The sequence below is a fragment of the Motacilla alba genome, chromosome 1 (genome assembly GCF_015832195.1).
Source record: "Motacilla alba alba isolate MOTALB_02 chromosome 1, Motacilla_alba_V1.0_pri, whole genome shotgun sequence".
Taxonomy (NCBI): domain Eukaryota; kingdom Metazoa; phylum Chordata; class Aves; order Passeriformes; family Motacillidae; genus Motacilla; species Motacilla alba.
Window position 1 is genome coordinate 84,189,917 of NC_052016.1, and position 23,902 is coordinate 84,213,818.

At 38.9% G+C, this 23,902-nt stretch overlaps 1 protein-coding gene across 2 annotated transcripts in view; it reads left to right on the top strand.

Annotated features, from left to right (window-relative positions):
- The window catches only part of HS6ST3 (heparan sulfate 6-O-sulfotransferase 3), a 277,624-nt gene that overhangs the window by 188,210 nt on the left and 65,512 nt on the right, over window positions 1-23,902 (top strand). The window contains exon 1 of one of the 2 annotated variants that reach the window (XM_038159151.1): window positions 2,870-3,460. The exons of the other annotated variant lie outside the window; for it this stretch is intronic. Coding sequence (XP_038015079.1) covers window positions 3,171-3,460 — 290 coding nt within the window. The 5' untranslated portion in view covers window positions 2,870-3,170. Of the gene's footprint in view, window positions 1-2,869; window positions 3,461-23,902 lie in introns of those variants that run through there. 2 annotated transcript variants of the gene reach the window in all.

The window sequence follows — 23,902 nt, forward strand, 5'->3', positions numbered from 1 at the left end:
GGAGGGCTGGTGATGCCTGGAAAGGGAGAGTGGAGCAATGGAAGCTTCTGAGAGAGAATCAGTGTATATGCTGAAAATGAATGGGCTTTTGTAAAGATGAATGGGCTTTTCTGTAAAAAAAAAAAAAAGACATTAAAAAAACCCAAAAAAACCCCACCCAAAAAACAAAACCAAAAAAAACCCCACAACAAAAACCAAAAAAAACCCCACAGAATTGTTCATTTGAGCCCACAGGTCAAATGAAATCTTATGGTGATGGGAACAAGGAGAAAAAACAGGTCAGACAAGTGGAAGCTGAAGTTATCAGGGGGAGTGTAGGGCCGCTCTTACTGCTTCAGGTAGATAAACCACTTTGTTGCTAAATTTTTACTGTGATTTCTGCTCTGTAGTCATTAGTGATCACAGTCGGGATTGCAACAAGCTTCCAAGATTTATGTAACTAATAATAACTCTTACACAGCTTTTTTGGTTTGGAAGAACTTTAGGAGGCACACAGATGAACCTCATTTTCTTTCTCTGTCAAGATGAAATTAAAAATACATTTTTCTGCAACTTGGTCTATTTTGGTTACAATAACTGAGGCCAGCCAAGAATGCTTGCTTGTTCTGTTTCTCTCAGCTTTAGTAAGTGTTTATTGATCAAGGTATTCTGCAGATATATATGCAATGAGAGAAAAATCATACATTCTAAATTTACTATTTTTCCTCAGCGTATCATGTTTTTCTTGCAACTTTTCTGTGTCTGATTCCAATATTTTTCTTCTTTTATTGGTGGTAGGTTGTTGCCTGTGCAGAAACTCTACAGTAAAATAACATCTACCAACCTCTGAAATCAAGCCATTAACTTTTGGCAGCAGCGGCCTGGAAGGGTAATCACATCCAGAATGAAAGCAAAGAAGATTGACAAATACTTACTTCATAATTAAAGTGAAGTGTTTAATAATACACCATTAACTACTGGGATTAGAGATGAATCTTTTAAACTCTGTTAGGTGAACCTGCCTGATGACAAAAAGGCTGAAAGTTGAGCAGAGAGGTTTTCCTTCTGGAAGCCTTCAGGGACACCTGCCTCTTTCCCACTTCCTTGAGGAGTGATTTTCTAGGTACCTGCAATGAAGCTTGCAAGTTTGGCAGTGCAGATCCTGAGAGGGTTTTTTGGCCACTCAAGCTAGTTGAAGGCTGAGAGTAACTTTCATTAAAACAAATTGCTGTCTCTATTATATTAACCACTTTTAAAGCTCTCCACAAGCCTTTCATTTTCTGTGGGTGAGATTAATCACAGGCTGCCTGTAATGTGCTGCTGCTTATGAACAAATACAATTGAACTATATTGAAATTCCTTTAGGAATTCTTAAATATATCAAGTCCTACGTGAGTATTAATTTTTTTTTTCTTTTATAAGCAGATATTCACTCTTCCTGTTTGAATTCCTTTTTCTATCACATGCTGTGTGAAATTGAGCTGCAAGTCAAGTAATGCAGCATATGCATTCAATATGGGCCTGAGCTATTTATTGAGTTGTCACTCATGCTCCTCAGGTTCAGCTTGATTCTGTTGTGTGCCTGTTGGTCATTCCTGTGTCAATAATGTAAATACTTTTGGTTTTGGAAGAGTCCTAATGGGGTTGCTGAGTGTAAAACATGAGTATGTAGAATGGTGCATCCCAGGTTCTAACTGGAAGGAAATAGCTAAACTTCTGCTTTCTTAAGCCAACATTCCCTTTTTGGGAGAAGGCTTCTTAGAGCCTGAAGGGTACTGAAGATGCTTTTCAGAGAATTTCAGTTGTACATCTACCCCAGATGACAAACAAGGATTTAAAACTTTAGACTGTTGCTCACAGAACCTTATTTCTCTTACCACAATTGACCATTGAGGATATGGATCCGCCTCTGAGAACACAGGGGTTAAAAGCGAGGGCTCCCAGGGGATCGTCCTCTTTTGGTTCCGGTCGGAGGAGAGTTCAGACCTCCCCTGCCCAGCTTCGGGCTGGGCGGGGGAGGGGAAAACCATGCGGCCGAGGGAGGTGGGCCGGAGCCTCGGGCAGAGACGGGAGATGATGGAAGGGTGGAAGAACTCAGAGAGGTGACGGGCAGCCCCCCCCCCCCCCTCAGGAGAGAGAGGGAAAGAGAGAGGTGCCAGTGCTATCTTGAACTTGATAAGCACCGGCCTGGCCGAGGAAGAGAAGGGGGGGGCCCACAAGGGAAGAGTGCCCGGAGTTCGAGATAAGCAGAGACTGTGATTTTAACCCTTCTGTGAGACGATGGAAAACCTTGCAAATGCTGATCCTCCGGGAGCTGAGGGAGGAGAGAAACGGATAAGAAGGAATGCGCAAGTGTGATGTAGAGTTGTGCAAGTGAAGAAGGACTGGGAGAAGTTGAGAAAATCCTAGGTGGAGGAGATGATGGAGTGGCTTTTGGCTGGACTTTTTCTTGTATAGCCATGGATAGAACCTTTCCTGTAATACAGAGACTGCGTTTTAGGGGGAGGCGGCGCCAAAGGAGCGATGTGAGCGGAGACGACAGGTGATGAAGTGATGGTGAGACCCCTCGGCCCCAGGGGGTGAAATATTGGGGGGGGACTGGTGTCCCGAAAAGGTGAGAGACTGTCGTTCTCTTCTGGAACTGGGCAAGGCATCCTTGAAAGGGGAAACCCTAAAAGCAGCTCTGGTCCATGTGCAGTGGTGAGAGCACTGAACATGGAAGGACGAAGTCACGACGTGTAGTTGCTGAGTGACGGGGATTTACCTATGGTGGCACAAGGAGGGCTCCTTCTCTCCTTGATGAAATGAGAAGTGATTGTCAGAAGGGTGGAGATGGATTGAGTTGATTATTTGAAGGGTGATGGACTGGATTAAGATCTAAGGTACATGGATTTGTCCTACAGTGAAAATAAGATATTTGGTAGTTTAGGTTCCACTTTCAAATAGCAAAACATAACTGGCACACAGCAGAAACATTTAAGATTATTGACTTAAAACATAAGGAGAAAATAAAATATTCCTGACACACAAATTTAGCAGTTTAAAATGATAGCTTGGCAACAGTGGTTTCCTTATGCAAAACTATGAGAAAGGTGAAGGAAAGCTAACTCCACCAAAATCTATCAATTCCTAGTCTCCTTATGGAAAAGATGTCGAGATGGCTTTGATAAAATATTTTATAGACGTCAAAAATGGAGAGACAGACTGGCAGTTCTGGAATGGTTGGCTGCAACTCCCTGCAATACATTGATGGTTTGCAGTTGGGAGGAGTGGTGATGAAGTCCAAATCTGATGAACAGTTGCACTGCTTTCCCCAGACCTTTTCTGGAGAGTTAAATGTGGCTTCATTCCTCTCCTTCTCAGTGAGCACTGAATATGAAGATGATGTGGATGCTGCCTTTGCCATCTGGCTATTGCATTGCTCCTCGAACAACAGCTTGGGCAAAATTGCTGACTCAGATACGAGCCTGATAAAAGTGAGGTAATGGCTGTGTGAATAAGAAATATTTTCAAGACTTAGCTAATACAGTGTTCTCACCCTTTGTTGCTAATTAGTGCTCTACATATGCCTTCTATCACAAAGACTGAACAATAACTTGGTGTTATTTTTAAAAATGTGAGGATGAGAAGGGAGACAGGTGAGTGAGAACAGTGCTAGGAACATACGGAGCTTAAAAGCATTTCCTATGAAATAATACACTCTGATTTTTCATATTTATGCAATGTAACTGATATTATGGTGAAGGAGCTGCTGCTGCTCTGCAGTTCTGCCATGACATGAAGGAAGCAAAGTGTTTTCCAAGCTGGAGGTTTCCTCTGGAAGCAGAGAAGATCCACTAGAAGAAGCCAGGGGGAAGTGGGGTGGCAGGGATGAAGGCCATAATTGCCAGCTGAACAATTTGTCAGAAAATTGTATTCTGGCTCAACTAATTATAAGTTTTCTTTCCTTCTCTCTTCACCTTCAGGCAATATTCATTAGGGCTCTGTGTTTATATTTACGAAGAAACTGCAAATTTGCTGAACAGTGTGATTTAAAGTCTCAGAAGCATTTGAATGCATCAAATAACTGTGGCTGGAAAAAATCCAAGGCTTAATTGGAAGTTTTCTTTGTGTTAATCCCATAACTAATTTGGTGATTAGGGCATTCACCCTTGATGTGGGGGAATTTTTTCAGTTCCTCTCTCTATCTCAAGGGCACAAACAGAAATTTTCCAAATCTGAAATACACCTAAGCACTAGATCTCATCCTCTTCCTTTCCTACTGGCATGCTTTCACTGTGGATAAGAGACAAGGACTAGGACCCAGCCATCTACATTAGAGAGTATTTTTCTTCTTGCTCTCTGTTTCATTTGCTGGTAAAGCTCACCATGCAAGAGGGAGCAGCTCCAACAAAATATTAAGGACACTATTTTAGGCTCTCATGTAATACTCTGCTATAGGAGTGTTACCAAAAAAAAAGGAGACTTTGGGAGAAATTCCTGCTCTGAACAAGTTAAAGAAGGAATTTCAGTCCAAAGCTTTTTTTGCCTTTAAACAAATTCATGTTGTTGACGATATTTTGAGGTGGATTAGGTTCAGAGACATTTTCACCTACTTCCTAATGGAGTGTGGGGGGCAGTTCAGATGCTGGCCTGGCTCAGATTACTACTCAGTAATTCCCAGCTTGTTCCTTCACAATCCTGTTCAACTGTTAAAGCGGGATTAATTAATGTGGAGTGGGGGAGAATAAATGACTGAAAGAAGGTAGGTGTTGAATACTTAAGACTTCTCTGCTTCATTCATTGTATGCTCTTTTTTCCCATTACAGAAATAAAGTGTTTCACTGTCTAGTCCTTCTATTAACCTTTTTTGTTGCCTCTTATGTCCCTTACAAACTATAACTTGTACTGTGTCATAACCTTTGCAGTATTACTCCTTCACACTGGTGCTGTTCCTGTGTCCTTGTCCATAAATAGGTGTCCTTATTTAAGCTTTCTGTATAGTGTTTTTTATTCTGAGGTTGCTGAAGGGTTCTAAAAGCATTCATATTGTTTTATCACTGTGCTCTGTACCCTTCCTCTGCAATAGCATAGCTCTTTGCTTTTGTATTTAATAAAATTCTTTTTGCTCTCCAGAACACTTCCATCCTTTCTGCTCTTCACCCAGGAGACCTTTTCAACCTATTCCTTGCACAGGTTGAATTCCACTTTTCAAGGTGATGGCCCTTTACACTTAATCCTTTCCTTAAAACAGCATTTTCCTTAAAATAGCAAAATTCTTTTCCTTTCCTCTCAGCCTTGCTGAGTTTACTTTCGTTTGATTTTCTCCATAATTTCCCATTAATGTCTATCACATCTAAATTATTTGCTTCTCTAATATCTTTCCTTATCTTTAGGAACAGTCTCCTGCTATACCTCCCAAGCCTTGGATTGTACCCTAATCATTTTCACTGATTGTACAAATCAATGCCTTCCTTGCCTTCTTCCAAGATGGCAGCACCCCACCATTAATTTAGCCTTTTTAGACCTTCTCTGTGGCCTTTATCTTCACCCAAGTCAAAACTCTGCCTTCCATCTCTTTTAGAAGCTGAAAATGAGAACATACATTTTTTATGTACGATGCAGCATACACTTTTTTTTTTTCTATGTTTCTATTTTAGTTTCTGAAACAGAGACTGCTGTATGCTTGGGCATTTTAGTTCATCTTTGTGTTGACTGTTGAACTAATTCTTAATTTGTAATAGGTAAGGATTTTAGCCAAACAAATGCTTAATTATTAAATATTAAATTTTCTTACAGTTTTCAGAATAGCAGTTTATTAAAAGATTTAATTTTAGTTTGGAGTTCATGTGAGCTGTTAGTAATTACACTCAGTTTAAGAGCTATGAAATGTTAATTAAAAATCTGAAATGTAGAAGAAATTAGGAGAAACTGGCTAATTAAACAATATGATCATTTGTAATGGTTCCAGTTGCACAGTAATGTAATTTGGAAAAGAGATTGTTTGAGAACTATTTAAATAATTATGGGAGATAATTATGTGTTCCTGTTTGCTTTGCAAAGTATGCACCACATACTGAACTTTCTTTGAAATCACTGCACCTAAAACATGCATGAATAGAAAGAACTGTTTGGTATTTAGAAATTATTTGGAGTGGCTGTCCAATTATAAGTAAAACATTGCATCTTTGCTATGGATGAAATTGTCCTCTCCAAGTCCTGCCTTTATCCTTGACTCATCTTACAAATTGTTCTTCCAAAAGATTGAATGACCTCTTCCCCAGATCAAGACAGGCAGTAGAAAGATACTGTAGATAACGAGACTGTCTTCAAACTGCTCTCATGTTCCTCAGATGGTGCTCTGCGGGGAAAATGAGGTGCCAGGAAATTTCAATTAGGAATTATTCTGCCAAAATAATTGCAGTGATACACACATGGTGCTGGTTTGGGTTTTGCCTTTTTTTCTTTTATGTGTTTTCTATATTCGTCACACATGTATTTGTAGCTCTGTAGTCTATTGTATTACTAACTCGTTTTCCCTCTACTTTTCTATGACCTTTCCTTAAGCTGAAAGACAAAACCAATTCCATAGCTCCAAGCCCCATGAGGTACAAGGTCCCTATCCTATCTTGCTTCTTCCTGGGAAGGAAGAGGGCCAAGGCCAAGAACAACTCTTCGAGATACATTTCATAGACAAGGTACAGCTAGTGCTGAAGGGGGGCTCCAGAGAAGGGGGTTCACCTGGGGGAGAATTGCATCACCACTTGTCCTCCTAATTGGTGATTTTTATAAATTATATTAATTTCCTAAAACCTATGAAAATGTACTCACCCCTAGGAGGGATGGGATTTTGTGGACATCTTTCCATAACTGCCCTTGAAGGCCTTCAAATCAAAATCCCCTTTTATATTGACTCCTTACTAAAATTACCTTGAGTTTCATTTCCAGGTTAGGAAAAAGGCAGCACACATTATGGGGAAGGTGACACCACTGAAAATAGGTGAGGACTCTATTCTACAAACTCAATTACCAAAACAATATCTAATATTATGAGTAAAACCATAGGCTAAGTCCTTCATCCGCTTTTGCATCTTCTTCTGAGCTGTTGAGCGCTGAGCAGTCTTTTAGATCTGGCTTGTGTCACGGAAGAACCTGGCCCACTCTAGAAATCCCAGCACTTTCACAGGTTTGATGAAATGCTTCTGACTGCTCCTTGAAAATGTGAAAACCAAAATGTTTTTTACTGTGCAGAAGTGGAATGTTTTCTTCTGATACCAAGCCAATGGCAGGTGTACAAGTTGACACAGAAGACATCAGAACTGCTCTAGCATGAGTTAGCTTGAAGAGAGGCAAGGCAAATGCCACATTAATTCTGTTCTCCCCTAAAGAGTATAATCTCTGATGACTGATAGAAGTGTTTTGAAAAGAGCATTTCAGATAACAAAGTGCTGCAGAATACTGATGAGAAGGTATTTCACCTTCTCCTTGTTACTGTAAATTCTGTGAATGCTTTGATCTTACAGTGTTATGAAACACACTTTGTTACCTTAGCAGGTATTTTCTTCTTAAACAAAAGTAAACTTGTCTGTAGTTTTGGATAAATTATTAATGAGGGATTCCAGTATTTCTCTCCATTTTGCTACTTATCTATGATGAGATTGGTCTATCAAATATGAGAAATCTAACCTTTCCAGCCCTACTTTTTCAAGAGTATGAGCTTTCTTGTGGCTCTCTGGGCTACAGGGTGTTCCTTCTGCAGTTCTGATTCTCTTTACTAGTGTTGTTTATGCTTTTTGTTGGCATGGGGAGTTCACACTCTTTTAGCTTCAAGCATATCTTCTAAAGCTGGGAGTTGGTTATGAGAGAGCAGGGTTGCTGTTTGCTGGTGAGTCCTAATTAAAAATGAAAATAGCATTTTTAGAAAGCCATCAAAAGGCCTTCACCTATCACAGTGTCTGATGAAACTGTGCAGTCAAAAAGGATGGGATCGATGAATGCAGCGCTCAAAAGCTTTTTATTAAATAGTACTTAATGGGAGAGACATGGGAATGGATTAAATAGTATTTACATCTACTTCTAGCATTGGAAAATGGATGTCAAACAGTTCACCCTACCAAAGCAAAATCTTTTGGGACTCTTCTACTCCCTTTTCTCTCTTTGCCAGAATCCTTCCTGTCCCATGCATGGGTCTGACTGTCTGGGAGGATTTAGTCCATTATGATTTAAATCAAATCTCTGGGCTTTGAGTTACATGAGATAAGCCAATGTATTTGAAATTCATGATGCTAATTTTCTCTGGACTCTGACTTGATAGCAGATGCCAAGTTCCTGCCCAGAACAAATTTTACAGCTCAATTCCTTTTTCCCTATCTGTTGAAAAGTGGTGAGCAATGGGTCATAGTTGATTAAATTTATAGACATTCCTTCAGTACTGCATTTTTTTTAAATTTTGGACTTTATTGACAATTAAAGGCAGATGTTCTCAAGACTCAAGATACACAGCTATGCTTTTTTACATAAGGTATGTTTTATTTATTCAAAATAAGTGAGAAAATGTAATGATCAGAAGCCCTGATTAGTTAAGGTTTCATGCTTATGAAATGCATTTGCTTGCTTTCCCGTGGGTAAGAGAATATTTCTGTCCTGAAAGCTTTGCCTTCTGCACAATTATTTAATATTCAGATAGGCTTAGGGAAAATGGCAGGTTCTCATTCCAAACCTTCAATTTTAATTCAAACAAACTAGCAAACAGGATGATGTGTCCAAACACCCTCAGTCCTTTAGTCTCTTCCAGGAGACTTCCATATCCTTAGATGTTTTTTATAGTGGAGAACTGGTCTGCAGAACTGAACAGCAACCCTAAAATACTATGTCAGTATGGTCATAGTACTTTCAGGCATAGAAAATAACAGCTAATTGAAATTGAGGACTTTCTGGATCATGCTGGTTTGCTTAGTTGGATAGGTGTAATTCAAGTCTGTTCAAGTGACTGTAATTATTCTATCTGAGTTATTGAAGCAGCTATTACACTTTATGAAGCAGAGATTTATAATTTTATTGTCAGTGATACAAGAAGAGATGTTCAATGAATTGAGGAAATCTTTGTATTAAAACATAGTATTTATGCATAAATGCTGCTACACGGGGAAAAAACAAGATAGCAAAATCACAAACTTCACTACCAAAACAAAAAAAAATCATGTTAGATATTAGGAGTATCTTATGGTGAGGGTAATGAAACGCTGGAGTGGATGAGGTGATGCCACATTTTCCATAGGCAGTGTTGAAGGTTGGTAAGCACACCTGTAAAGAAGGCATTTGTGCGTACTCATGACTAGGTGACCTTTTGAGTTATTTATTGATTTTGCTTCCCACACTTTGTATATACAGCTAGTTCAGGGTTACATAGGCTGTTTGAAGCCATAGATTTCAGATAATTTCCACTTTTGTTGAAATTCAGCTGAGGCCTGGATCGTGAGCTGTTTATGCTGCAGCTCTCGTGATTTGTAGATGACCATGGATGAGATTAGACTCCTAAACCCTGTGTTAAGATTTCAATACCTAGATTTTAAGCCCTAAACCCTGTGTTAAGATTTCAATACCTAGCTTTTACACCCAGTCTGATGAATTGCAGGAGATGGCTAATTGCATTCTTAAACTTGTTGCTTATTCACTAAAGTCCCTAAATTCTTAACTCCAGTCACCTACGGAAGATTTGGGCCCCGCATGTATTATCAGATGGATTTAGAAAAGTAGTGTATAAATCTTCATGAGATGTCCAGAAAATGAGATATGGGAAGATCTGAAATGGATTTTGGTGGGAGGCTGTTTTTTTGTTGTTGGCTGGGGAGTGGGGAGCACAGGTTCTGGTTGTTGATCAGCCTGGAGATGGATAACCTAATCTCTTGGTAAGGGAATTGGCCTGACTGATTCCCTGGTAACGAATTGGTCTTGAGATGTCCTCAGCAGAGCTGTCACCTTTTGTGCTGTGAAAGTTGGGCTGAGTAAGGAAGCAGGTAACAAGAAGGCTGGTTTAATGGGTGAGAAGGATGCTGAACTCATCTTCCCAGCTCAGGGTTCCTCAGAATATGGATGTAAACTGCACCATTACTGATAAAAGCAAAATCCATTCTTGGATCTGATTGACTGAAGGCTCCATTTTCAGGCTGGTATCCTGTTCCCTCACAGTAATTGCACAAATTGAGCAGGCTTAGTCTCCCCTCTCAAAATGCACAAATTTCTTGTGCATTAATAGAGTCAAGAAAATAGTCCAGTTATACTTCCAGAGGGACTTACTTGCTCTGAAGAAGGAGTGTAAGTATGGTGGTCTGAGAGATTGCTCCCTACTCCCCTGCTGTAGTCTACGTGACTAAGTTATGCACATAATTATTGCGATTTGGATTCAGCCCTGTTTCTTAAAATAATATTGTTACTTGCTTCTCTAAAGACTGAAGACAGTTGATGTAAAAACTGAAGTAAAACTATGAATTAAATGTACTTCCAGTGTGTGCAGAAAGTTCAAGTCTTCAGGAAACTGCTAATGGTCACTAGGAGTGACAGCCTCATACTGTCATAATGAGAGAAAAAGGCAAACACACCAACTGTATGTGTATTTTAAAAAATGAGTGCTGTCTACCTGGTCTTCAGTTGGCCAACTTGAAAATAAGCTAAATGAAGAATATTTGCCTTCTCTAAGTCCTGTCCTTTGATGCCTCAGGTAGATTCACCAGACCTGAGAAAAATTGTGAGGTGGTGACACAGACTGATGCACAAGGGATCTGAAATGTTCCGTGTCTTCTCTTCCCAAACATCTCCCAGTGCCACCTGGTTTCGCTTTACATTCCTTGCTCCGGTGAGGGTTATAATCTGAAAGGTTGCCAAGAACCACAAACTTTCTCAAAATCTGCTGATGTCTTCTAGTCAGGTCCATCACACCTACGGGGAAAAATGTGTTTGCAGATCTGTAGGGAAAAGCTCAGTGTGTGTCTGGTCCCTGGACATTTTTTCTGCATGGCAGTAGGATAAATTTTTACCCAGTACTGTTCCTTTTAAGAATATTTTTATTCAGTTCTGCAAGGAATAATGTCTTAGAATATTAGTTAAAGTTTAAGGTCTCAGTCAGGCATGCACTACAAAGCAATGTACAAACTGGCTCAAGTTCAGACAATTTTGACTAGGCAACAGATGAGCAGAAGGACAGAATGTAGGTAGAGACATAGGCACTAAAAACAGAAGTCAGTCTTCATAAATTCACGTCAAAGTAGTCATATTTAGTAATGCATGTGCATAACAACAGAACACTTGCAGTTAAAGAAGGAACCAAAAGAGCTGGTAATTTCCATTTCTTCCCCAGACGAGAAGAATGTAAGGGGAAGGGTCAAAAAATTTTAAAAAGCCAATTTAAAAAGTGCGTAGCCAAAGCTACTGGTAGTAGGAAGAAGGTGAGAGTTCACAGTAAGAAGGCAAAATAATTTTTTTTAGTAAACAAAAAATCCTTTCAACATTTTTTTTCTGCTCTCCCATGAATATTTATAACTGTGAAAGATGAACTGACAAACTATATAAGGAAATACTAAAATTAACTGCCTTTTTCATGACCTTGTTTCAGTCATTGTCATGTAAGATTTTAGTTGAACAATGCCTGATATTTTCCCACAGACGTATGAGTTTTTCAACTTGACTAAGCCTACTGAGCATTGAAATTCTGTGAGCAGATCTCTGACGTTATTAAATTTGGCTATTACATATGTGCATCTAAACAAGGACAATATGAACCTGTATTAAATTTGGGTTCAGTCATGCATATTTCCTCAGAACTTCATATGGAAATGCTGTACCATTTTCTCTTCTCTTTGCCCAAACAAGACGCTGCAGCACCTGTGTTTTTTTGGAATAAATCAGCAAATCAGAGCTACTCCAACTGTGATACCTCTGGATGAAAAAATTAATGTCACATCTGGAGTTGAGCTGTGCACAAGTTATGAAACTGGGTTTTTTCTAATGAGCTCCATCTCTGTTCAAGGGCGCCTATAGAAAGTGCTTTATATGGTAGCATAACATTCTGTAAATATTACACAGATCTTTTTGGCATTCTGTTTTAGAGAGTGAGGTCGAATTAAGTAGCTTTCAGGTAATGCCACAAAGTCTGGGCAATACAAGGATTTCGATTTCCCAGACTAACTGAAGGCCTCCATTGTGAGGTGAGTGAGACCTACTTTAAGTGTTAACTTTATTAAACTGATTGAAAGAGAATCAATATATACATTTAGTTTAGCAGAAGAGACACCTGGTTAGGTTGAGCTGTATTATTCTCATTGTGGTCCAGTTACCTAAGTGTTTTGTTCAGGTTAAACCCTATAACCCTGTTGGTTCTAAAAACTGATGTCCACCACAGTACTTGTCATAAAAGTCTGAACTCTTCTTTAGTTTGAAGGCAACAGATCCATGAGATGATGCACAGGACTTAGGGGAATAATTTTTAATTGAAAATGAGAATGACACTGTGGAGAAAGCAACTGAGCTATTTAGATTGGAATGGTGCATGCACTAGCACCAGTGCTGCTCTAATGGTGTGGATGCATTTGCATGTATGCAGGTGCTCTGTTTTTCATGTGAGATTGGGGGACTGGCTGCAAAATGTTGGGATAAATATCAACTCTTCTCCCAAGCACCTTTTTCTTTTTGCTTTGGAACAGTCATTGCAACTGTGACCTGTGTGTAGTCGCATGCAGTCTCTCTGGAAGCCTTTTCAGGTTCCTCAGGGGCCATCCTGGATGATGCAGCCTTTTGATTGAAAAGTTTTGTTCAGAAACCACAAGATAGTATCAGTGCTGTTTGGGAAAGTACTGCTATGATCCATGTAAGCACTACAGACAAAACTGTATAGAAAATTCTTTGGAGGGTGCTTTTTGTAACATTCAGAATGGATAAAACCCAAAATCATTGGAAAAGCAAACTGAGCCACTTAGGGAATAGCACAGAAATGAAAAGGGTGAACCAGCTTAAACAGAAGTTTTGAAGTCTCTAACGACAGCCTAATGTAATGACAGTAGTGATAAAATAAACAAGTATGTTTTAAGTGTGGGGTTTTTTTTAATCTTATTTTGCATCTGTTTCCAGAAGAAGGAGCAAAGAACAGGAAAACCCACTGATATATAGCTTTTTCTAATTGAAACAATCTTCACATTTATTTTCGAGGCCTCGCTTTGCAAACCCAGCATACTGTTTATGCAGAACATTAATTCAAGTGGTTTAATCATTAGCAAGCTCCAATCAAATTATTCTCTTTAATTTTTATTGCACGGATAATGTTGTTTGATATATTTCATGTTTGCTTATTATTTCTCTCATAATTTGTGCCCTTCCTGTTTGAATGGAAATAAGTACTTTACAAGAAAAGCTAGAATTTTACATCACTTTTATAGTGATTGCATTTATTATATCTTTATTAGTGTAGTTCTGTCAATGTCAGGTTTCGGGTTCGAAGCAGCAGATTTACTGAATGTCATTACTGTTTCTAGTCACTGTTGGACTGGATTTTCTGGATGTCTAATCAGCTATCAATGCAAAGGCTTCAACAGTGTGTCCCAGCAGATAAAGTGTCAGGGTTATGCTTGCAGCAGTCCTTCAGTGGAGACAGTGTTCTGTCAGAAAGCTCTCTGCTTCCTACCTGAACTGTTGGGCACCCATGAATATCTGTGTGTGTCCATGTTTCAATTTGCCAGATCCCTCTTCTTCCCACATAATTTATATTCATGTGTTGGGAGAGGAAAATGAGCTTTTCAGGTTTTTCAATTCAGAGTTGGTATCTTAACTGTAGATGAACTCGTGCAAGGAAAGAAAATATGCTCTTGACACCTGCTAGTTGTGCTGAAACAAAAAGTAATTAAGGGAAAACTTCAAATTAAAAATAGAAGATTGTAAATAACAGCTTTTCTCTTTTCTAAACACTAAGATAATTTAGCATCCTAAAGGATTATAAGATACAGTGATATCTTTGAAACTGCATTGAACACACAGATTCTGGATTTCTCGTAATCATTCATGTTTTTTAACCAGTGTTATTTGATTTTTTAATTTCTACATGATCCATAACATATTTTAGCTTTTAACACACATTGCTGCTATTATATTAGAGGGCTATGAATTTAAACTTGAGTAGTTTGTCAAAATTACCCATTTATTTGTAAACAGCTGTATTTTAAAAAGTGAGGGTATTTTTCCATGAGTGTTTTTAGGTTAGACATTTTTGTCTGTTCTGACATGAAGGTGATTTGTGGAGTGACTATTGTGCTTTGGGCACTTTTATAGCACTTTTCAGTTTATGGGCTGTGAAATGTTTGTTTTGTGACTTAAAGCAGCATTATGATTTCTGTAAGCATTTCATCTTCATGGATATGCTGTAATCAAATTCATATTTGGAACCCTATAAAATGATTACAGAAAGAAAATACGATGTTATTGCAATGGAAACGTATCTGTTTCTGATGGATGGCTTACTGAAATACATCTGTTTGATTTTGAGGATGAGTTAATGACTTCAGTGAGCACACCTTTTCATACACATTGAGCATGCAGGTTGTGGGTTTTTTATATGTTTACTTAACAGCATCTTTCAGTTGGCTGTGTTAAAGTAGATGTTGAAAAGAAATTACCTTCATGTGTTCTGCACTTCTTTCTTTGAAGAGGTTTTTTTCAGTAGATCTGATTGATGATCTGTGACCTGCTTTGTTAGGTGCTCAGAGTTGCTTTGAATGCATACTTAAGTTTTACAGTTGTGCTCCTCAAGGTCTTCAAGCATTTGGTCTTGTGTTAATTTACCTGCAGGGGACTATTAACTTGTCTTATTATCTTGAGGTCATTATTTCCTGTCTGAATGAAGTGAAACTCAATTAGCATTTTCAAGTGTTCCAAATGTTAATTTGGAAAGGGGAAAGGAAAAAGGAAGGGGAAAATAAAAAAGGGAACAAAGGAGTAGAAGGATTTGGCCTTCAAAATACAAAGCTGCAGATCCATTTCCAGTTACAGCAATGCAAAGCTACCATTAAAAGTTTTATCTTCCAAGGTTGATTTAAGAGCACTTTACTCCTGACTTCATCAGAGATGACAGCTTATCGATATATAGATGCCTGTTTTCCAGGGGGGCATCTCTGCTTCATATAGGAATAGTAGCCAGTGCTGCATTTTTGTTTGATTTCAGGAGAAATGGGAAAAATATTTGGAAGTCCTGCACATGCATGGATGATGATGATGATGATGATGTGCATTTGCATGGTAACTAGAATGCCTTGTTCTTGGGGGTATTATGTTTCCCTAGATCCATACCTGTGATGTTGGTGCCTGACTTCTATTTAACAGATGTTGGGAGAGTTACACACACAGGAGATCCACAGTGCAAAGCAATGCCTTGAACTAAGGAGATCAAGTGCTGCAGTTCAGGCTGTATTGACTTCTCACCCTTTTCAGGTTTAATTGTCTGCTTCAAACCATTGAAAGATCCTTTTCCAGGAACCTTATACAAATGTTGTTCTCTATAAACACATGAATGGTGCAATCTTGATTTTAGTCTAAGGATGTCCAAACTGATGGAGAATTGGCTTGTTTGGGTTTAAGGGTTCTTTGTCCATCCTCCTTTTTTGGTTATGAAATGAAGTGTTTCAAAATAGAGCCTTATTAGAAGTTGATTAGAAACAAGTGAACAGTCATAACTCTGAAGGACATTGGTCAGGTTACTCACCCTGAAAATGATTCTGGGGTACAACGCCAAGTGTATTTTGTGTTAACAGCATTAAACATGGAGATGTGGGTGTTTTGAAGACCTGACTCAGGCATAGGTAATTGACCTACTCAGAAGTCCCACTATAGACAGCTAAACCCCTTGATGAGGAGCACAGCCAAGAGCCTGGTGGCAAAGCAGGGGATGGCACTGCTGTGTCTTGGGTGACAGAGCACGGACAGGTGTGTGCCTGGAGAGAGGGTGATCAAACCCTGGCATGCCTCACTCCAGGTACATGAATTCATTCCATTTTTTTCAGCATTAGACCATATTGACAGATATAGGTCAAGTGCTAGTTATCCAGATTTGTAGCACCTAATTAAATTTTACTTTTAGCCTGGGAAACAAAGCTGAGTTGATGGTACGGTCTGCTGTAGGATTTATTGTATCAATACTTTCATCTCAGTCTATTTTATTAGCTACTGTTTTCCTTGGCCTTGTCATCTTGCTATGTCTGTTGCTATTGCACATCTGCAGGGATTTACAAACACAGAAACAGTCTTCCACATCCAGATTCCTCTGTTAATTATCCTGATGTTTCAGGGTGCCTTAATCAGCAATATTTTAGCTAATTCAAATATTAGAGAACTCTAGATAAAAGTAAAATTAGTTGATCCAGAGTGAAGGTAGCAGCTGACTTTAGATTATGGTCCGGGTGGATTACCTGCAGAAGGCCGAGTCTGTTCCATGGTGCATGTGGAATTCTGTTCCATGTGTGTGTGGAATCATATTCCTTGGAGAAAGAGCTAGCACCATTGTTTTCCAGACAGTGTGCTGTCATACAAATTTAGTCAGGTGAGAGTTTTAGCAATACTTTTACTGAACACATATAAATACTTGGTGTGGGTTTTTTTTTTTAAGGCTTGCATTTATTCAGTTTTGTAAGAAAGAAAAGAAAGTAGCTGAAGTTATTTTCTGTGCAACAGGAGGAGGGTTAAAGGCCTTCATTTCTGTTTAGCTACCTTCAGGAGGTTGGTCTCAAAATGTTGGATTTGATTTTCATTGCCAACTCAACTGTTTTCACCTCTTCAAGCAATAGAAAGTTTCCCATCAAGTAGTAGTGATTTAAGGCAATATTTGGCATCCTGATGTTTGAGAATCTGTTGATTGTGTGTAATTAGCCAGACTCAAGAATGCATTAGCAACACTTCAGTGAACACTGCTTCTCTGTCATCAAAGCTGATGCATGAGTTTGAGGCAGAAGCACTTATCTGGAGAACTGAGTAACAAATGGGATGTGTAACTTCCCTTCTGAAGGTTACTGATTTGAATCCAGGCTTAATAATGAATAATGTTATAAAGTTATCTAAATATCAAATGGGAAACTGTAAATACAGAGTGAAAAGGTATATTCCCTACCTACCTGGCAGGCACAGTCATTGCTGGAGGACTTACTTGTGCTTTATTTTGTTTAAAACTTCAGTGCCAAGGTTGCAAACGATTCTAATATTAATTTCCTTGGGGTAAGTCTAGTTACTTTGTTTTCCTGCTTGCTAAACTTATGTGAAGCTACTCAACAAATGTTTAATTTCTGTATTAGCATGTGTATGATGCTGGGCTGAGACCTTGAAAGGAAAAAAGGGGCCATGTTGTCTCCAGAGATGTGGAAAAAACTGTGATGTGGAAATAGAACACAGTGTTTCTGTGGGCTGAGGGAACAGAGAAGGCTTTAGTATTTCTTGAAGTAATGCCACAGATTTAATTTTGTACCATCTTGCACCCTCTGTGTATTTACAGCCATGCTCATTGAGATACCAGCTGCGCAAAAGTCTCGCATTCTGGAGAGGACTTTTCCACAGAATGCCTTGGTCTGTGTGGATTGCCTGCCAGTTCTACCCCATGTATTAGTAGATGAGGAATGCTGAGGAGATGTTAAGCATGAAGATGTTAATGATGAATAAGCAGTGAGCATGTTAGGATACACAAAGTAGGGGGCTGGGAGCAGTGTAAGTATCTGGTTGCAGAACAAGAGAACTCATGTCTGGGAATATGAGTGCTTCAGACACACAAAGAATGATCAGAAGATCTGAGCAAGAGAGAATGAAACAGGAACAGGTCTTTCCTGAGCAGGGTTGTGTCAAAGGGGAAAGGAGGAGAGTCTTGTCCTGGCCAGAAGGTGGGAGCAGTCCCCACCATGCCTTGGAGATACAGAAGGAGCTCACATCTGTCAGTAAATGCTCCCAAGCAGCCAGGAAAGTGGGAAATATTGATATATGTTTCAGTTTCCTGCACAAGGTTTGTGTGTACAATGAACTTTATAGGACACTACAGATGTTATACTTTCAGTCAAGAGAGACAAAGGTGTTCACATTCAAGAAGGAAGATGTGTTTGTCAGAATTATTGGGTAGAAGGAACGCGAGGGCAGAAAATTTCCTGAAAATAAAGTATGGGTTCATTTTTTGCAAAGTAATCATAGGATGGGATCCTGCTCCAAAGAGATATACCGGAGGAGCCAGAGAAAGGCCAAGTCCTACAGCTTATCCAGACCAAGGAAATCTTTAGGACCAATTGGTGCATGTGTTCATGAATGCATTGAGAAGAAGTGCCTCAATTTCAAAGCTGAATACATGACTGTGACATCTGATGACTGTATCTCTGCATGCTTGAAATGACATATCTGTTCTTGTTCTCCCTTTGGTTGGTCTCTCCAGTTGGTTTTGAGGGTATTTCATGAAGTGAACAGTCAGAGTAAAGGGAAGGTAACTCTTGAACTCCTTTCACAGCAGGAGCTGTTTCATGTGTGTCACAGTGGAGTCACTGAAAAGGGGGGAAAGATGTAGTGCAAAGATAAAAATGGAAGTAAACACTATAAAAAAATAAATAAAAGACTGTACTTAGCACCTGACCATACAGTGCTGTTTCATTTCTTTATTATTTTCAGGTCAGTTCTGTACATGTTCATTTTTATTTTGCTCCTTCACTGTGTACTGAACACCTCACTGACTTCAAATGGATCTATGAATGGACATTGAACCTTTTAGCTCAGAGGAGGCCAACTGCTGGAACACCTTGTTGATAACATAGTCACAATAAAGTAGCCTGACTTTAGGATACCATTTAAGATATAAAAGGCATCTAATATAGGTTCCAAAAGTAGCTGCTGTTCGCATTTTGCCTTACTAATGACTAGTAAGTCATTAATCAGTTCCCTAAATCAGTTCTCATTGTACTCTTGTGTGTCACCATGAACCATACTTCTATCTAGTGACTCTAGTTAAAATCCCAGTTACAGAGAAGAAGACTGAAGCACTGGTGAAGGAGAAAAGGGTCTGAGTGGAATACTGTTCAACCCATAGAAAATATCCTTCATCTGCAACAGAAAGCAAAGATTTAGTCCTGAATACAGGAATACAGGAACTGACCTGTTCTTCAACTGTGCTGTCATCAACTGCTCAAAAAATACAGTTTCATTTAGTCCATGAATATAGATGGCTAATTCCTAGGGGCAACTGACTCTGTTAATACAGAGCATATGCACAACCGTCACTAATAGAAGAACTCTGTTCAGTTTCTGGTGGTTTGACTTCATTCACTGAGGGGAAATAGCAATCTCAGAAGGGAAGGATGCTGACAATAGGGTTCCTAAGATTTCAGTACTTTTGTTTTAGTAAATACAGAATTTAAAAGAGTGGTAATCAATTTATGAACTTAGGCAGTTGATTTGAGACCTTCCACATCTCTTAATTTTGAGGCAGCTGGTAAGAGAGTTTTTACTCTGACTTCATTATGGAAATTATGATACAGTGGGATGATAATCATGCTCAAAGTTAGACATTGTGCATAAGTGCATTCTGGGCTGACTGGCAACAGGAGCAGTTGGGAAACTGACTTTGAGAAGATAATCTCAAAATAGACAGAAATGTATTTCTTTTGTCTGTGTGATAAAGTGTGGAACAGGGAAAAAAAGATATGTAATTTACACGATACAGAAAGTAGGACTCAACTATAACAACAAAATGCAGCAATATAAAATGTGAAAACAGTAAATTGTGAAAGACTCATTAGAACATAAGGATGTGTATTGCAAGACTCCATCTTGTGTGGCCAAGATCTTCTAAGTCTTTTGGCTCCCCAAAACACTACTATACTACTTCTAGCAAATGTAGACAAAGCTTCTTCATATATATAAAAAGAGTTAAAAGTTTAGGAAACCAACCAGTGGAAAAGTTGAGAGAAGAACTACAATGTCAATAGGAGTAGGAGGAATTTCCATTCTGTGGCTCTTGAAAACCTTTTGTGGTTTTTCTCTCAAATGACGAGAGGTTCAGCTTCCCAAACTATTGGTGAATAGGCTCCATTTTAAGTCTCAGCTTGTACAGAGAACGTATAGCTAGCAACTCTTCTATTTGATAAAAACACACTCTAGATTTTAGATGCCTGAGTATTTTATCACTTGCAATTATTGGGATCCTCTAGTTTAAATTTCTACAGCATAATTGCAATGAATTTACATAATTCCTCCAGATGTTCTTGGCTGTAGCAGAGGTCCCAGTCAGCCTGAGAAATGTTTCGCCTATTGACTGATGAAAACTGAAAAAGAAACTTCTCGAGTCATCTCTTCAATTCCTTTCTTTATGCAACATTAATTCCCAGCAAATATTCCTAAGTAATTTAAATTACATAATCGGAGGTGTTTTCGTCAGCTCTGATTACATTCCATATTGCTCATCCTGTTTTCAATATGTATCTTTTGGGAGCACTGCTTTAGGTTAGGCGTAGCTTCATCTCCTTGGCTGGACATCTCCACTAGAAATGTGGAACAAGGCCTCCTGAGAGGGGACTGTCCTTTAAGCTCCCCTAGGAATGGCCACCAGAGCTGATGCAGACACCAGGAATGTGATGCAGTGCTCCTGTCAGTGCGTGCAGCTCAGGCTCACTGTGTGTGTGATGACCGCTGTGAAAGGTTTGTGCTGGCCGTGCTTACAGAAGGCAAGCAGACATGGGGAAGGGGCAGCCATTTGTGCTGGTGGTCTAGCAGACATGGATTTGGCTGCAGACTTCAAGGTCTGTGCAAACTGGCAGCCTTGCTCTAGCTGTGCTACAGCTGTGTTGCACAGCAGATTAATCTTAGTTTGCTGTTCTCTGCCTGTCTCTGCTTTCGTTCCCGTTTTTGTGGTCTCTGTCTCTTTTGGTATAGCAGCCATGCATATTTGGCTCAGATGTTTAATTCTTGTGTTCTGCCTAGGCAGTGTTTTCTGCCCATTCTTTTCAGTCTTTCTGATCTAGCTGTTTCCTACTCCCCGTTTAATACATCAATTTAAAGCTTAGTGAACTGTTTATTGTTTTTAAATTGTTAATGAGGATGTTACATAAATCCAAGACATCAGCACCATTCTGGACTTTTCTTTATCTATCCTTGCTTCATACTGTTTTCACTTATTATCTGTCAGAAATCTTAATTTCTATTCTTTTCAGAGAGTTTTTGCTGTGTGTGCATTTGTGTTTCATGAGGAGTATTTTGTGGTATGACATTATACTCTGTATTCTCAAAACACTGCTTCTGTTTCATTCCCTTACTGATTCTTTAACTAAAATATAAAATCCAAATTAAGGTGATTATTTTTGAGCCAAGTTTTAATATTTTTTATAATAAGTAGTATTTTTAGTCTAATTTTTACGTAAATAAATTTTTAGTGATGTGTCCAGGGAAAGAAGGTAGATTCTTTAAATATAAAATCTGTATCTTTTTTTGCTCATAACTCTAAAACAGGCTGAAGTCAGCCTCTTAAAATCTGAATAAGTGTAAATAAGTGCATTATGATGTGAAGTAAATGCTGACATCTTGAAAATTGTTTTCATCTCTTATGGCATGTATTTATTCAGCTTTGTAGTTTTATTCATGTTTATTTCTCCAAGTGTGGAAAACCCAAAATACTGTTTGACCTCTGAGGACAGGCTGTTTGGCAGTGCTAGATACTTTCTTGCTATTTTAATGTTTAATTGGGAAAAGAGTCTATTTTTTATTTGTGTGTGATCTTTATGGGTTTAAAAATGTAGAGGAATGGTCATTGCAAATGCAGCCTTTCTTCTTCTCAATGTGAAGGCAGATCAAAGGAGCATGGTGTGGGTGGCACCCAGGAGAAATTGTATTTCTATCCTCTTTGGAGGACAGAAATTGAGTTCAGTAGAAATTGAAAAAATTGTGATCACTACTAAAATTTGTAGTGATTTTAGTTCTGTAGGTGTGAAACCTAATAGAAGAAACCACTGAAGAACATGCCTTAGTAGAAGAGCCTGTGTGTTGCTCTTTCTCTGCCAGAAAAGTTTTTTAATGAAATGGGCATACCTGTATGGGATATATTTCTTAAATGCCTAAGCTTTAAAAGCTCTTTGTTGCACAGATCTGTCGGTGTTTTTGACTAAGTACATTTGGACATGCCTGAGGTGAGAGGGCATGTCAGCTGTCACTGTCTGTAGCTGGGAAAGTGTTTTCCAGTAAAGGAGGGATTCATGCTCCAAGCAAAAGTCTAAGAGCTTTGTTGCTTGGGAGCAGAGTTTTATGTGGAAGGAAAGTTTGTGCCCTGTGGAAGTCTTAGGAGATTAAAGACACTCTGGAAGTAAACAATCCAGACCCACATTTCTGTTACGTTCCCCATGTGGGAAAGGGAATGGCAGCTGTAGTTGCATTACACCGTTCACAATGTAATCACTATCTCATCAGGGCATTGAGCATTCAAGTGCCTTAGCAATGTCTTCCTCTGCTAACACATATTGGACTGGGAGACAGATGTTTATGTCATGTTATTTTATTCCTCATCAATCAGCAGTTTCCCAACCATCTTATTTTTAACTTGATTATTTACTAATGAGCAATAAAACCCACCATGCCTACAGCAATGTTTGCACAGTGGGTCGTGAAATAGCAACACACACACTTAGTTTTATTTCTTTTCATGTTTACCACAAATCAAATCCTTTCCTAATGTCCATGTCCTTGTTTAAACCTAAATCACATTAGGGGTTTTGAGTTCTTTCAGTTGTTTCCTTTTAGTTACAGTCACAACATTTTGTCCACTGAAGTCTTAGCAGCTTGTAGCAGACTTGGAGACCAAGCCAGATAAGTTCCCTAAAGGCTGTGTGTCGGGATGCTGGAAATTCATTTCTGATTTTTTCTGGCTTCCTTAGCCTTCATTAATTCTGATTTGTTAGGAAGTGGATCAAAGCTAATAGGAAGTGAAGCTTCTTTCAGCTGAAGTAAGTAAAGGGGTTGAGGTGAAGGGGTCCAAAAATGCCACAAGGCAAGATGGCTCTTAAATTTTAGAGTGACATATTCAAAGCTCTGTAGTCTTGGAACACACTGCCTCATATTATCTGTACACCCTACCCCTTCAGAAAGCCAAAAAAGGCTTTGGTTTTGTACCCAACAATCAAGTTCACAACAACAAAGCCAGAGTTAAAAAAAACGACATGACCAGGGTGTACAGATGAGCTCAGGAGAAGTGGAGGGAGTTCCATTAGTGTGAGCAATTATTGAGAGAGGGATTATAAAGCCACCATTCATCAAATCAATTGAAGAAGAAACAAAAAAATCTGTCATGTTAGAAGGAAACCGAAGCATATGGAATATCAATGTAATTTTCTTGAAAACTGATTTGGCTAACAGGAAAACAGAGAACATACATGTATTAAAAGGGAGCGAAGATTGAGAAGCCAGAAACTACAATCATAAAAATTAAATTCTAGAATAAACTAATCATTGCATGACAGAAAATTAAAAATAAAGCACTGTACAAACCGAATTGTCTTTTTCTCTGCTGAAGTTCCCGTGTTTCAAAGTTATGGCATCTGAATTACAGCACCCTAGAGAATGTTGAGACTTAATTACCCAGAGTATGCTAAGCTGCTTGTGTCAATCTCACTCTCCTATGTTCCTTTTCTTGGAGGGAAATTAGGCTTGCAGTGCCTTGGTTTTCTTTAATAATGAAGTGTGCTGCAGCTGAGGGCAGTGTCAGTGATGCAGGCTTTGCTCCATGTGCTGGGGGTTGTATTCATTTGTGGATCTTCCTGAAGTGTATTTCACAGCCTTTGACTTTCTTTTGAGGGAAATCCAGTGGCTTGCATCAGTTGGCTTTACCTTGGCTGCACTGCTTGTCAAAACTGAGATACTTGACTGACTGTTATAATTCTGTAAATGTTGTAGTTAATTAATGTCTGCCATGGCATTGATT